Source organism: Pongo abelii, chromosome 13 (genome assembly GCF_028885655.2).
Source record: "Pongo abelii isolate AG06213 chromosome 13, NHGRI_mPonAbe1-v2.0_pri, whole genome shotgun sequence".
In the NCBI taxonomy this organism is placed as follows: Eukaryota; Metazoa; Chordata; class Mammalia; order Primates; family Hominidae; genus Pongo; species Pongo abelii.
Window position 1 is genome coordinate 60,201,744 of NC_071998.2, and position 14,054 is coordinate 60,215,797.

General features: G+C 41.2%; 1 protein-coding gene and 1 long non-coding RNA gene across 5 annotated transcripts in view; one reads left to right on the top strand and one right to left on the bottom strand.

The window, feature by feature from the left end:
• Positions 1-999: 999 nt before the first annotated feature.
• Positions 1,000-12,667, bottom strand: LOC112134987 (uncharacterized). Of its 3 annotated transcripts, none has more exons than XR_002916310.3 (5): positions 11,991-12,667; positions 10,721-11,569; positions 9,372-9,473; positions 8,323-8,439; positions 1,000-1,909 (listed from the first exon to the last, which is right to left on the bottom strand). It is a non-coding gene; the product is annotated as an uncharacterized LOC112134987 (long non-coding RNA). The 3 variants fall into 3 exon arrangements; XR_008509714.2 differs by having other exon boundaries at positions 11,938-11,994; XR_008509713.2 differs by lacking the exon at positions 11,991-12,667 and adding an exon at positions 11,841-11,971.
• CFAP95 (cilia and flagella associated protein 95) overlaps positions 12,068-14,054 on the top strand; it is an 83,534-nt gene continuing 81,547 nt past the window's right edge. Inside the window, exon 1 of one of the 2 annotated variants that reach the window (XM_024252459.3) lies at positions 12,068-12,319. In XM_024252459.3, coding sequence (XP_024108227.3) covers positions 12,168-12,319 — 152 coding nt within the window. In that variant the 5' untranslated portion in view covers positions 12,068-12,167. The remainder of the gene's footprint in view (positions 12,320-14,054) is intronic. The other variant, XM_024252461.3, reaches the window with a different exon arrangement.

Consider the following 14,054-nt stretch of genomic DNA (forward strand, 5'->3'; position numbering starts at 1 on the left):
TTTCTCTTTTAGTTAACTCAAAATCATCTGGGTAGTACTCTTAATTACATTTGCAAAACCCCGTTTGTCATGTATTGTGACATAATCACAGGGGTGATGTAATATGCATCATATTCCTATCCCTTGGATTAGGGTAGGAAATCTTAGGGGGAGTGGTGTGGATTTTGCATCATTCTTAGGCTTCTCTCTATTTACTGCCACATGACTCCCAAAGGAATACAATTACTCAGTAGCCTTTAAAAATGTTTTCGAGTCTCTTTTAATTTTACCAAAATCTGAGTTTTTGTTTTCTAAATTTTCTGTGGCTTCAGAGGATTTCCATGATGAGAGAAAGAAACTACTAAAATATTGAAAATTTCTGACCATTTTTGATAGTGTCTTATTGCTTGATAAAATTATTTTATTATTCCAAGATTTGTTTCCTTAGAATTTCCATTCAGATTTATCTCACGTCCTGTGTCTAATAATTCATACTTCTGAACTGGGGCAAGGAGGGGAACGTACCTCTGTTGTTATTGTTTTGCTCATCCTAGCTTATTTCCTTCTAAGTTTAGCAATGTTTTCTTGTGAGCTCACATTTCTTGAATTTAATCTGGGGGACTCTTGAGGGCCTAGATTGGGGGTATATGGCTTCAGAGAGGATTTGTATTTTCATAGGCCCCTTCAAAATAAACCAGGAAAATTTCCCTTGTCCCCCATGCAGGGCGAACGATGGGGGCGTGGCTCACCTCTTTGGTTCCCTGCTGCTCAGACCTCTAGGGGAGCATGCAGATGGGCAGGTTGTGGGGCTCCGACTCCATGGCAGTTTCTAGGGGTGAATGTTTACAGCTGAAGCCCCAGTGGGGGTGTGTTACAGGGTGCTCTTTCAGTTTAGCCATCCGTAGGTGGCTTGTGTTTATCAGCTCGATTAGACCCTCTGCCTTATTGCAATGACAGAGGGCTTTCTGTATCCCAGGGTTCTTGCCTTGGTGTACCAGAAGAATCACATCACACGTGGGCTTGGAGAATGAGTGCAAGGTTTTATTGACTGGAAGTTTTCAGCAGATGGATGGGGAGGCAGAAGGCAAGTGGAGTGGGAAGATGGTTTTCCCCCGGAATTGGGCCGCTCAGAAGTCGATGACGTGCCATCTGCTGGTGTCTGTCAGTGTGCTCCTCTGCTCCTTTGCTCCTCTTGACGTCCAGCCACTTCTGTGCTCTTCTGCTGGTGTGTTTCTCTCAATGTCCAGTCACTTGTGTCTCTGCCTTCTAGGGTCTTGGGGTTTTTATATGCACAGGATGTGGCATGGCAGGCCAGGGCAATCTTGGAAAATGCAGCATTTGGGCATGAAAACAGAAATGCCTGTCCTCACCTAGGTCCGTGGGCATAGGCCCAGGGGTGGAGCCCTCACCAAAGACCATGCCCTTCTCCTCCCAGCCCTCCCTTGACCCTGTCCCATATCAAAATGTCCCTGGCTTCATGCTGGAGGACTTCTTATAAGCTTTCCAAGCTTGCCAGAAGTCCAGAACTTAGTCTCCGGGTGGTGGGTCCGTATTAGCCTTGGAGAATACATTTATTTTAAATAAGCCTTATTTATTTTGAATTTGTTTATTTTTCTCTGCTCTGATTTCAGTTTGTCTGTCTTCTCTTTATTCTACCTTCCATTGCCACATTCCTCTCTTTATTCCTTTCCTCCATCTTTTCTTCCTTCCTTCTTGCTTAGTCAAGGCTAGTAAAAGTACAGAATCAAGTGTATGGAAGGCAGTAGCCCCACTGTACTTGGAGCCAGTCAGAGTAAAACATTCCGTGTTTATCAGAAAAACAAAAGGGTTTCTGATAAACACTTTTGACAGGGACCTTAGCCAAAGTGATGCACATCCAGTGGTGCCAGTCATCATAAAGACGAAGAGCAGGTAGGTTTGTTTAGTTTATCTGGAAAAAAAGAGAAAGCATGTGAACTCTTCTTCAAATATCTGAAAGGACCTCATGAGAGAGAAGTAAGACTTATCTTTAGCCTTCCAAAAGTAGAATATACAGGTAGATCTAGCAAGAAGGTTCATTTTAGCTCAATAGAACATGGAACTTGTATAAATTGGCATAAGCTGCCTTTGTGAGTGTAAGTGTCCTCTCTACACTTATGTGGATGCAGAATACGTATCCTCAGCCATTACACTTTGGCTAAGATGCTGTATCAAATAACCTTTACCCTCCCAGTGCTCAGATTCTAGGCTAGTTTATTCCATGACTCTCTCTATATTTAGATGAAAAAAATAAGACATTGAAGCCACCTATAAAAAGTATTTATCCCGCATTCTGACTATAATAGAAGAAAACTTTGTGTCAGTATTGAAGAAACCTTTCAAATTGATGAATCAGAGTAATCATTAATATATTTTACTTCCAAAATAGTCATCCTTGTAATATGTCAAGAAGAAAGGCAATTAATTTTATGCAAAATATTGTCCTCATGCATATCCACACTGGGAGAAAATATGATGCATTTTTTAATAATAATAAGGTTCAGTCAGGAGTAAGAATTTAGTTCATTTTAAACGAAATAGAACAGACACTGGTAAATGAGATGAGATGACATGGCATGAGCTATATAATAAAACTTAAAATATATTTCAGGGTCATTTCCTCTAATATTAAAACAAATTCTTGATAGAATTGGATACAGACATTTGAATATTCTTGCAGAGGACATCAAGATCTCAGTAATTTTTTTTCCTTAGAATTTTGTGTGAAAATAAAATCATACTTGTTTTAAAATAATAGCTTTGGAGAAAACAAAGCATATAATCTTCCCCTGTGGTATAAAAATATAGGGTTGAAATGTTTTAGAGATTCAGCTACTCTTTACCATCTTTAAATTCTACAGTGACAATAGAACCCTGAAGAAGAAAGAATTGAGTCCTCTAGTCTTACCAGGGACAATGGACACACCACAGTGGGGTGAAATTACCCAGAGAAGAAAAATCAATCCAGACACAAACAGGATTAGAGCAAAGAATGGCGGATTGTAGGCCAGATGTTCTTCAGGACAAAAAGGAAATCTGATACCAAGTAACAAGGCCAAAGGACAGGACTCAAGCTATTTGACCATATTTTTTGAAAGCCTTGGGGAAGTTGAATTCTATCATTTTAGAGGCAATTAACAAGGGAGAAACTTTAGAAACATTCTGCTAATTGACCAGCTACCAATGCCTTAGGTGGTAAGTAATCACATACCCACAGGACACAAAAGTTATGGAGATAATGGCTATGAGGAAATAATCTTAGGTGCAGACTTCTACACATAGATCATATATAGTGTGTGTGTATGTGTGTGTGTATGTGTGTGTGTGTATTTAAGTGTGGTTTCTGTAGTACAATGAGAAATTCCTTGAAGTCCAAAGATAAGAATGCAGGACTGGCTTACTAGATGCTATTCAGTTTACTCACCTTAGAAATAGAAATGACAATATACAGTGGACCCTTGAACAATGTAGGGTTAGGGGTGCCAGCCCTCCGTGCAGTCAAAAATCCATGTATAGCTTTTGATTCCCCTAAAATTTAACTGCTAATAGCCTACTGTTGACTGGAAGCCTCACCAATAACATAAACAGTCACTTAACCTATATATTGTATGTCATATGTATTAGTCTCACAATAAAGTAAGCTAGAGAAAAGAAAATGTTATCAAGAAAATTATAAGGAAGAGAAAATAGATTTACTATTTATTGAGTGGAAGTGCATCGTCACAAAAGTCTTCATCTTCCTTGTCTTCACTTGGGTAGGCTGAGGAAGAGGAGGAAGAAGATGGGTTGATCTTGCCGTCTCAGGTTCAGCAGAGGTGGAAGAGGTAGAGGAGGTGGAAGGGGAGGCAGGAGAGTCTGGCACACTCAGTGTAACTTACTGAAAAGAAATCCACGTATAAGTGGATCTGTGCAATTCAAACCCATGTTGTTCAAGGGTCAACTGTGTATCTGTGATGGGTAATTTTATGTGTCACCCTGACTGGGCTAAGGAGTACTCAGATAGTTGGTAAAGCATTGTTTCTGAGTGTGTTTGTGAGGGTGTTTCTGGAAGAAATTAGCATTTACTCAGTAGACTGAGTAAATATCTGCCCTCGCCATTGCAGACCAGCGTCACTCAATCCAATGAACACCCAAATAGAACCAAGAGGCAGAGGAAAAGCAAATTCTCTCTCTCTGTCTTCTTGGACCCTCAGACATCCGAGCTCCTGGTTTTCAGGCCTTTGAATTCCAAGACTTACACCAGCTACTCCCCGGATTCTCTGGCCTTTGGACTCATGCTGGGAGTTGCACCATTGGCTCCACTGGTTCTCAGGCCTTCAGACTTGAACTAAATTATCCCACTGGCTTTCTGGGAACTCCAGCTGCCAACAGCAGATGGTGGGACTTCTTGGCCTCCATAATCGTGTGAGACAACTCTTGTTTTAATCTCCCTTTATGTATCTATATATGTCCTGTTGGTTCTGGAGAATCTAATACAATACATAGTTTTTGTGAGGGTCAAGTAAGAGAGTACAGTAAGCCTTCACTCAGCATTGTCACCAGGTTCTTGAAAACTGACTTTAAGTGAAAATGAGCTGTGATGAAACCAACTTTACCAAAGGCTAATTGATACAAATGAGTTACATTCTCATGGCATATTTCAGGTCACAAAAACATCACCAAACTTCTTAATAAAGACCATGAACACTCTAATATTAAACATTAAAAAAAGTGAGCTAGATATACATTTAAGAAAGATTAATACAAACAAGCAAACAAGCATGATAATTATTTACCCAATTATTCCAGTTCATGGTTGTAGGAGGCCAGAGCCTATCTCGGCAGCTCAGGGCCAAGGCTGGAACCCACCTGAACCCACCTACAATGGGGCTGTGTATATATGCCAATGAACCTAATCTGCACAGCTTTCAGATGTGGGAGGAAACCAGAGTACCCGGAGAAAACCCACACTGACATGGGGAGAACGTGCAGACTCCACACAGATATGGCCCCGGCTGGCAAGCAATTGTTTTTCTCATCAACATTATGATGAGATGGCACTGAATGAAATGAAATGATGTTACTCAAGGACCTGCTGTGTATGTGAAAGTATTCTATCAGGTGATATGTGGTTGGGATGTCTTATTGTTACTATCTGCAGTGGGTATCTATTATTTTTGCCTGTCAGGCACACTTTCCCTTACTTTGGAAGTAGCAACCTATTTTTCCCTGTAGTCCAATTCCATACTTTCAGTCTAGATTGTTTAGAAGGGATGGGCATCATCCTTCAAGGGGAACCTCATGACACAGACCCAGCTGGGGAAAGTGCCACATTACCTCTGGGCCTGACTCTAGTGACATTTTCAGAGTAGATCGCATGAGTCAAGTCAGGTCAATGAGTGACCAAGACTTTTGCTACAGCTTGAAGGAAGAGGAATGCTTCATGTTGTGGGGAGTTAGGGAATAATGTAAGTCAATGGCCATCTTGGAGAGGGCTTGGTTGAGAATAAGCTAACCCAAAAAGTAAAGCAGAACCAAGAAATAGAGAGACAGTATCCCAAAGACATTATTAAGCCCTGGGATTCAGATGTGCTTAAACCAGACGTACCCCTGGAATTCCCAGTTATGTAAGTCAAAAAATTCCTCTTTTTGACCTAATTAGTTTAACTTTCTGTCATTTGTCATCAAGAGTATACTAGCTCAATGCTGGGCATAGTGGTTTGAGCCTGCAGTCCCGGCTACTGGAAAGGCTGAGGCAGGAAGATCACTTGAGCCCAGGAGTTCAAGTGCAGCCTTGGCAACATAGCAAGACTCCATCTCTTAAAAAAACAAAGCTGAGTCACTACTATTATAGAAACTTTAACTGGAAATTATCATTTTACTTGGAAACTCTCTGGACGTCATTTATATTAAAGCAATTAGATGACTACTTAAAATTCAACCCTAAAAGCAGGGAAAATTTCACTTCCTTTTGTACTTTTTTCTTTTTCAGACAAGGTCAAGAAATTTTCCAGCTTCTTCCCTGAACCTTCCATTACCCCCAGATTGGTGACTAGGTGTCCTCATCCTAGAACAGCCTCTGTTCTATGCAAACCCAGAACTGCCTGCTCACACCTGACCCTCTGGGGGAAGCCTCTCAGTCAGTTCCTTACCAGCCTGCTCACCACATGGTTGGTGGCAGGGCTTGTCAGGGATATGGGCAAATTTCCATCACCCTCAGAGTAGAAAAGACCCCCTGCCCCACCCCCTGATTTTCTCTGAGCTATTTCCCTGAGAGATGAGGTTCCTTCAACCAGATTAAAGACCACGAAGAACAAAGAAAACCACAACGATACGGAGTTTAATTTCAAGTACCACTCCTTTCATAAGAACTCTTAACTGGTAGCTAAATTGTCTCATTCTTGCTGCTAATAAACAATGAATGTTGGCTTATATGGTGAAACCCCATCTCTACTAAAAACACAAAAAATTAGCCTGGCGTGGTGGTGCGCACCTGTAATCCCAGCTACTGGGGAGGCTGAGGCAAGAGAATCGCTGGAACCTGGGAGGTGGAGGTTGCAGTGAGTCGAGATCGCACCACTGCACTCCAGCCTGGGCAACAAGAGCAAAACTCTTTCTCAACAACAACAACAACAACAACAACAACAACAACAACAATGAAGATTCCAAAAAGCAAAGCAGCACTGGGGAGAAAATAATGAGAATATTTTATGAAAATGGATATTCGGTCTTTGAATAATTAAGGATATCCAACTTATAGGACATTTTTAAAGTCCCTAAGCTACCTTTATGCTAGAGTATGTCATTACTAATCTTGGGCATTAAAATTTATCATCATAATTATGAATAACTCTGTCAAGGTATTTCACTTATTGGCTGGATTAGATATTAAAATGAAGGAAATGCTGAATTATAGTATACATTGAATATTTAATAAATTAATCCCCCATGCTGACAGTAAGAGTTCCAGAAATAATGCCTGTTGCATTATTAGCACTTAATCAATGCTAGTTAGTGATAATGGCTTAAGGACAAGTAGATGCCTAATTGATTCGCAGTTCAAATTAGAAGCACAGAGGAATCATACTCAAGGTTGAAATCATTCTAAAAAAGACTGTTGGTAGTTACAGTTACAGGAAAGGAAAGAAGATTGAAGTTTTGCTGAAGTTGATTCCTTTGAGCGTTGTGAGACATAAACTTATTCATATAAATTTTGGCTCTGGTTTCTAGGTCTGATTATTTTTCTTTCATTTGATTTGTACCTGGGTTCTCAACAATAGATTCTGACTCCAAAATCCATACTACTTCTCAAAGTTGGAAGAAGAGAGGAAGGAAACAGAGAGACAGAGAGGAAGAGGAGAGAGAGAAATAGGGGAAGGAAGAAGAAAAGGAGTAGGACATGGAAAAGTAAGGGATAAGGGGGGAAGTGGGAAAAAGCAAAAGAAGAAGGGAGAGGAAGAGGGGAAAGAAAATAGGGATGGGGGGAGCTGGAGAAGGGGAGGTCTGGTTCCTCACCACCCCCAGTGTGTCCCCCAATCCCCCCTTTTCTGAGCAAGAACCTCTTATTCATTTTGACATAGCAGGTGGACTCCAACTTTTTGTAAAGAATCCTCAAAAGGAAAACCACAGATGTATATGTGGGTGAGTAACAGGAAGTCCCTATTCCTGGAGTAGTAAAAAAAAAAAATACTATACAATCCTTGATTAGGACATCACTGCTTAGTTTTTAGTTTCTGAGTGCTATACAATTTAAACAGGAGTTTTAAATATATTTAAACTGGATTTGACATACAGATAGTACAAATTAGTTTTCTTAAGCAATGTTAAATTCTTGTCTCTCAGCATAATTGAAAGACATTTGATAGAGAGAAGTAATTTTAATGGTGGGGGAAAACATGCTACTGGAGACTTTGGGAGATCCTGAGTAGGGGCTTTTCCAGGAATTGAGCACAGATGAAGACAGGAAGGGAAAGGAGATGGCAAAGAGGTTTGCCCCCACAGACGTTTACATCTGGTTGGTTTACATCTGTTTTAGGTTTGCTGCCCTGTTCAGTTCTTGGCAATCTCTTCAGCAATCTGATAAAGCTAATAAGGAAATTTATTAGCATAAGCTCACTTCCTGAGTTGGCCTGCCTACACTTTTCTTACAGAAAAGTCCCAATTCCTCCCCCACCTGAGCCCTAATTTTCTCACCATAGGGATATTACAGCATGAAGGGATTAATATAAATAGAAGGCATTGCTTTAAGCTCTATACTTCAGTGGTTTGATAAAGTTTGAGGAAAATAGGGATAACTCAAGTATGTTGAGGATCAGTGATTTCACAATTAAAAAGTATAAAACTTACTTATAGTCTTGAAGAGAAAGGATTCTATAGGAATGCAAATTTATCATTATCGCTGGTACCATATCCAAATTTCTTGCCTACATTTTTCTGATCCAGGCTATTAAATTTCATATTAAACTAGAATAAAAAAGATATTCATTAAAAAGAGCTTGTAAACAGACAAAGGTTGAAAACAGTGAGTATAGGAAACTTCACAAAAAAAACCCCACCACATTTTAGGATATTTTTACAAATGATAAAGACAAAGTCATGATGTAATAATACTAGCAGCAGAAGTTTAAATTTAAGTGAGGACTGAGCATCTATTAGGCACTGTTCTACCTGCTTTCAATGTATTTATTGTCTTATGTAATTCTAATAAGAACCGTTGGCCGGGCGCAGTGGCTCACGCCTGTAATCCCAGCACTTTGGGAGGCCGAGATGGGTGGATCACGAGGTCAGGAGATCGAGATCATCCTGGCTAACATGGTGAAACTGCATCTCTACTAAAAAAATTCAAAAAATTAGCCGGGCGTGGCGGCGGGCGCCTGTAGTCCCAGCTAATTGGGAGGCTGAGGCAGGAGAATGGCGTGAACCCGGGAGGCGGAGCTTGTAGTGAGCTGAGATTGTGTCACTGCACTCCAGCCTGGGTGACAGAGTGAGACTCCATCTCAAAAAAAAAAAAAAAAAAAAAAAAGAACCCTCTGCAATAAGTGCTGTTCTATTCCTATTTTATTGATAAGGAATCAAGAAACCAAAATTCTACAGTATGTATTGGTGTATACAAAGAGAATGGAATGCACATAAACTCGAGGATATCACAGAATTAGTATCCTAAATCCTAGGACAAGGATGTTGAAAAGTATTTAGTAGACACAGAAGACAATGAAGTTTATAAATTTGATACAAACAGGAAAGTGAGTATAACAAAAAGCATATTCACAAACTCAAATAGGTGGTCGGCTTGGCTTAAGGAACTCTAAAATAACAAGCTATGTTTGTTTTGCATGTTTTCTTAACTTATTGCTCCTTAGTGTGCTGAAAAGCTTTTAAATCTCTGTGGTACTCACGCACTGTGGAAAGAGCTTGGCCTTGGGCAGCTTCCATCTTTGAGAGAAATTGTCTGCAGAGATCTGACATATTGGTTGCACATATATTATGTTACCGCCACTCTAAACGTAAGTAAAATGAACACATGAACAGATGACAGCAATGATGATAATATTTTTGGAGCAACAGCAATATGCTGTGCTTTGATTGGACAGAATTGAGCTTGACATGGATCATATTTCCCTTTTAAAGTTAACATATTTTTCTTTTCATTCTGCCTAGGAGAAAGCAGCTAAAATAGCAGTCAGCACTCTCCTAGCATTTGGCTGGTGATGATGGACTGTTTATTTCTTTGGTTTTTTTTAAATTTTATTATTATTAAACTTTAAGTTTTAGAGTACATGTGCACAATGTGCAGGTTAGTTACATATGTATACATGTGCCATGCTGGTGTGCTGCACCCATTAACTCGTCATTTAGCATTAGGTATATCTCCTAAAGGTATCCCTCCCCCCTCCCCCCACCCCACAACAGTCCCCAGAGTGTGATGTTCCCCTTTCTGTGTCCCTGTGTTCTCAATGTTCAATTCCCACCTATGAGTGAGAATATGCGGTGTTTGGTTTTTTGTCCTTGCGATAGTTTACTGAGAATGATGATTTCCAATTTCATCCATGTCCCTACAAAGGACATGAACTCATCATTTTTTATGGCTGCATAGTATTCCATGGTGTATATGTGCCACATTTTCTTAATGCAGTCTATCATTGTTGGACATTTGGGTTGGTTCCAAGTCTCTGCTATTGTGAATAGTGCCGGAATAAACATACGTGTGCATGTGTCTTTATAGCAGCATGATTTATAGTCCTTTGGGTATATGCCCAGTAATGGGATGGCTGGGTCAATGGTATTTCTAGTTCTAGATCCCTGAGGAATCGCCACACTGACTTCCACAATGGTTGAAATAGTTTACAGTCCCACCAACAGTGTAAAAGTGTTCTTATTTCTCCACATCGTTTATTTGGTTTTAAGAAATATGTTTTAACTGTGGCTATCAGTAAAATAGAGACCTTAGCATACCACAGGCACCCACACTATGAACCACAGACCACGGAAAAGCACTTAGTAGTTATATGTAATCAAATTTGTGCCATCTGATACAGAAGAGTGCCTCACTATTTATGGGAGCACTATAACACATCTTTTATAAACCAAAGAATCTATTTGTAGTGTGAATGGTCTCTTACTCTGTTTTAAAGTTTGATTTTTTTTGTGTACATGTGGTCTTCCTCAAGTAAGACACTTTTGGAAAGTAAATCTAAGGTAATCAAACACAATGAACATTCATTCATTCATTCAACACTGAAGATACCTGTATTAAGGACTATGCTGGGTAAGTGATTGCAAGGAGGAAGTCCTTTAATGCCCCTCAGGTACTCGACTAAGGCTAGGGAGGAGAGAAGAATTCTGATGTGTTACATATGCAGAAAAAGAATTTTTCCTGCAAAGTCAAAAATGAAATAAACGTCTTTTCTTCTGTAACATATCTATCCAATAACTTCTTGAAGGCAATGTTTTCTTCTGTAACACAGCTATCCAATAACTTCAAAAGGCAATCTTTCTGAAATCTCCTTCCCACATATAACACACACCACAAAAATGTGATGAATTTGTGTTGTCACAAAATATCAAAAATGTCAATGAGGAGAACTTGACAAGTCCCGGGGATCTGAATGCCCAGAGTCCTAAACTGTACCTAGAGTCTTGCAGCGTCATAGCCAGAAAGGACTTGCGATTCTTGTGCCCACTCCACTCTACGGTCCCGTTCCCTCTTTCGTTTTTCAGAGGAAGAAACTAGTGTTCAGAAAGATCGAGGGAGGATCTGAAAATGGAGCTAGGCTTTTTGATCTTCAAACTTTTTCGGTGATTTGCTGGATGAGTCTGCTCCACCTTTTTTGCAGGCAGGAAAGCTGTATAGAATGACAAACTATGGGTTTCAGGGGATGTTCCCTCGTTCTCTTTTAGTTAAACTTATTATAAATAACTTGTAAGCAGAAGGTGTGGTAGCAATGGATGATGGACGGTAAAAAGAACTTCTGCAAAGGCTGGGCGCGGTGGTTCACGCCTGTAATCCCAGCAGTTTGGAAGACCGAGGCGGGCGGATCACTTGAGTTCTGGAGGTCGAGACCAGCATGGCCAACATGGTGAAACCCTGTCTCTACTAAAAATACAAAAAATTAGCCGGGTGTGGTGGCGGGCCCCTGTAACCCCAGCTACTTGAGAGGCTGAGGCAGGAGAATCGCTTGAACCTGGGAGGTGGAGGTTGCAGTGAGCCAAGGTCGTGCCACTGCACTCCAGCCTGCCTGGGCGACAGAGTGAGACTCCGTCTCAAAAAAAAAAAAAAAAAAAAAAAAAAGAACTTCTCTAAAGGCAGCCCAAACAGACCCACTCGGGGTTCAGGGAATTTGCTCTTCCCTTGGTCCTTAACTGACCTACCACTCCCCCATAACTGCGCCCAGCCACTCTTAGGATTTGGCGGGTGGACAGGCGAAACTGCGGATCCCAGGATGCAGTTCCCCCTTTCATCACCTGTGTAGCCCGGTTGCTACCCTCACTGCATTCTGGGAAATGTAGTTTCTTACCAGTAACGACATTGTCTTGGAAACGTTTGGCAGTCAGGTTGGAGGGATCCGCCCCTCCATTGGCCCCGCCCCAGGTTGCTTAGGAGATAAGAGACGCCGAATCTTGGTACTTGCGGTCCTGTCGGGCAGGACAGGTGCACAGGGAACTCCTCAGAGGTCTATACCTCGAGGGCTCCCATGGATAGCCTTGACAGATCCTGCCAGGACTGGTGTGACAGCAAGCAATACTGGTTGGAGATCGGACCCCCGGACTTGGTGGAGCGCAAGGGCTCCCTGACCCTCCGCTCCCATCACAAGAAATACTCGAAGCCTGTGTTGGTGTATTCCTGGTGAGCGAAGTCCCCCGGCAAGTTCCCGGGTGCTGCGGGGAGGAAAGAGAGGGGAAAGGATGGAACAGGAAAGGAAAGGAGAGTCAGAGAGAGGGGACAGGAGTGGAGACGACAGAGGAAACGGAAAAAAGAATGAGAAAAGTGGGGGAGAAAGGTAGAGAAAGAAGGAAATGAGAAGAAAGGTGAGAAAAAGATGAGACGAGAGAGGAATGGGAAGGAAGAAAAGAGAGAAAAGAAAGAAAAGTGAAAGAAATATTTTCAAAGGAGAAATGGAGAGAGTGGGAGAGAGGGTTGGAGCAGCCAGGAGGAAATAGGAGAGCCTTTCAGGAGCAGCTCCCAGCCACACACTGGGCCACGCAGCAGCCAAATCCCCGGCCACCTGAGGTTTTAGCTCATCCACACAGAGCGGGTGTGTATAAATAGGGGGTGAAAAGGGGGTGCTGTCAGAGGCCTGGAAATCACATTTCTGAGACAGGCACTCACTCATAAAAGGAATTGGAGGCCAGGGGCACAGCAGGAGGGAGATGCCTATTTACAGGACCAGCCTCCAGGGCTGCCACTTCCTGGGGGTAGGGTGTACACGGAGTGATTTGAACGAGGCCCCTCATATTTTCTAGGCTACATACGAGAACTTTTCTGGCCAGAGACTGCAAACTGGCATCTCCCACTGGTTAAGGCCAACAGACATTGTTTGGCATAAGCTCTGTTTACTTTTTTTTTTTTTCATTTTAATTAGTTGGCCACATTTAAAACTAGGAGATTCACAGTAAATCCAGGGTTGTATCTTTGAAAATTTGAAAGTCCTGGCCAGAGAGGATTTTATTTCTCTGGGGAACTATGAATGTACCAAAGCTGAGCACTGGCTACACCTTAAGATGGGTGTTGTTCTGTCTTTAGGAACTTCCATCATGTAAGTTCTTGCTTGGCCCCAAGAAGCATTTGGTTTACTTCTTGTGCTTTTAGACCTTGACCTGGAAATTCACTTTCTCTTTAAGAGAAAGTGAATTCACTTTCTTTTATTAAATATCACAGTGACCAATAGCAACACTGTGATGTATAACTGGAAGAAAAGTGGAAACTTTTAGGACTTTTCAAATTCTTTCCCTTGAATTAACTTTCCTGGCTCTACTGTTGATAGTAATTACATTTGGAGTAGTTGGAATATTTGGGAGGAGTGTGAAGAAAGAAAAGAAATGAAAAGAAGTCACAAATCTTGTCTACTTTATGTTTTTGCTTTTGAAAGAAATGAATGATTTTGACTCTAGCCCTAAGGCTAAGCCCGACTTCATCCCATTCATTCATGTATGTGACCCCTGCAGTTTCTGTCTTGCAAACTTTCTAAAGCCTATTCCCTGCTTTCCAACAAGTTTACTTTTCTGCTTTTACTTCTCAACCCTGAAACTGTCTCTCTTCCTCCTTTAAACTCAGTATGAGAGGTTATACAGATTTGGAATCCAAAGCTACACTGGGAAACAGAACATCCTCTTTTAGCCTCATATAGGGCTTACCTCATAGCTCTCAAGCAAAACATAGCTCTTCTGTGATTCTGCTACCCCACAGAGATTTGAGTCATAACATAAATCACCACTAGCAGTTATTGTTAAAGAGAAAGACCTTTTGCAAAGGGACAGTGCTTCTGCTCTCTGCTGCACCACTATTACTTTGAAAATTGCATTGTGAAAGTTACAGACATCAATAGCAAAACCGCAGAAGAATACAAATGAGAAGAGGGTGA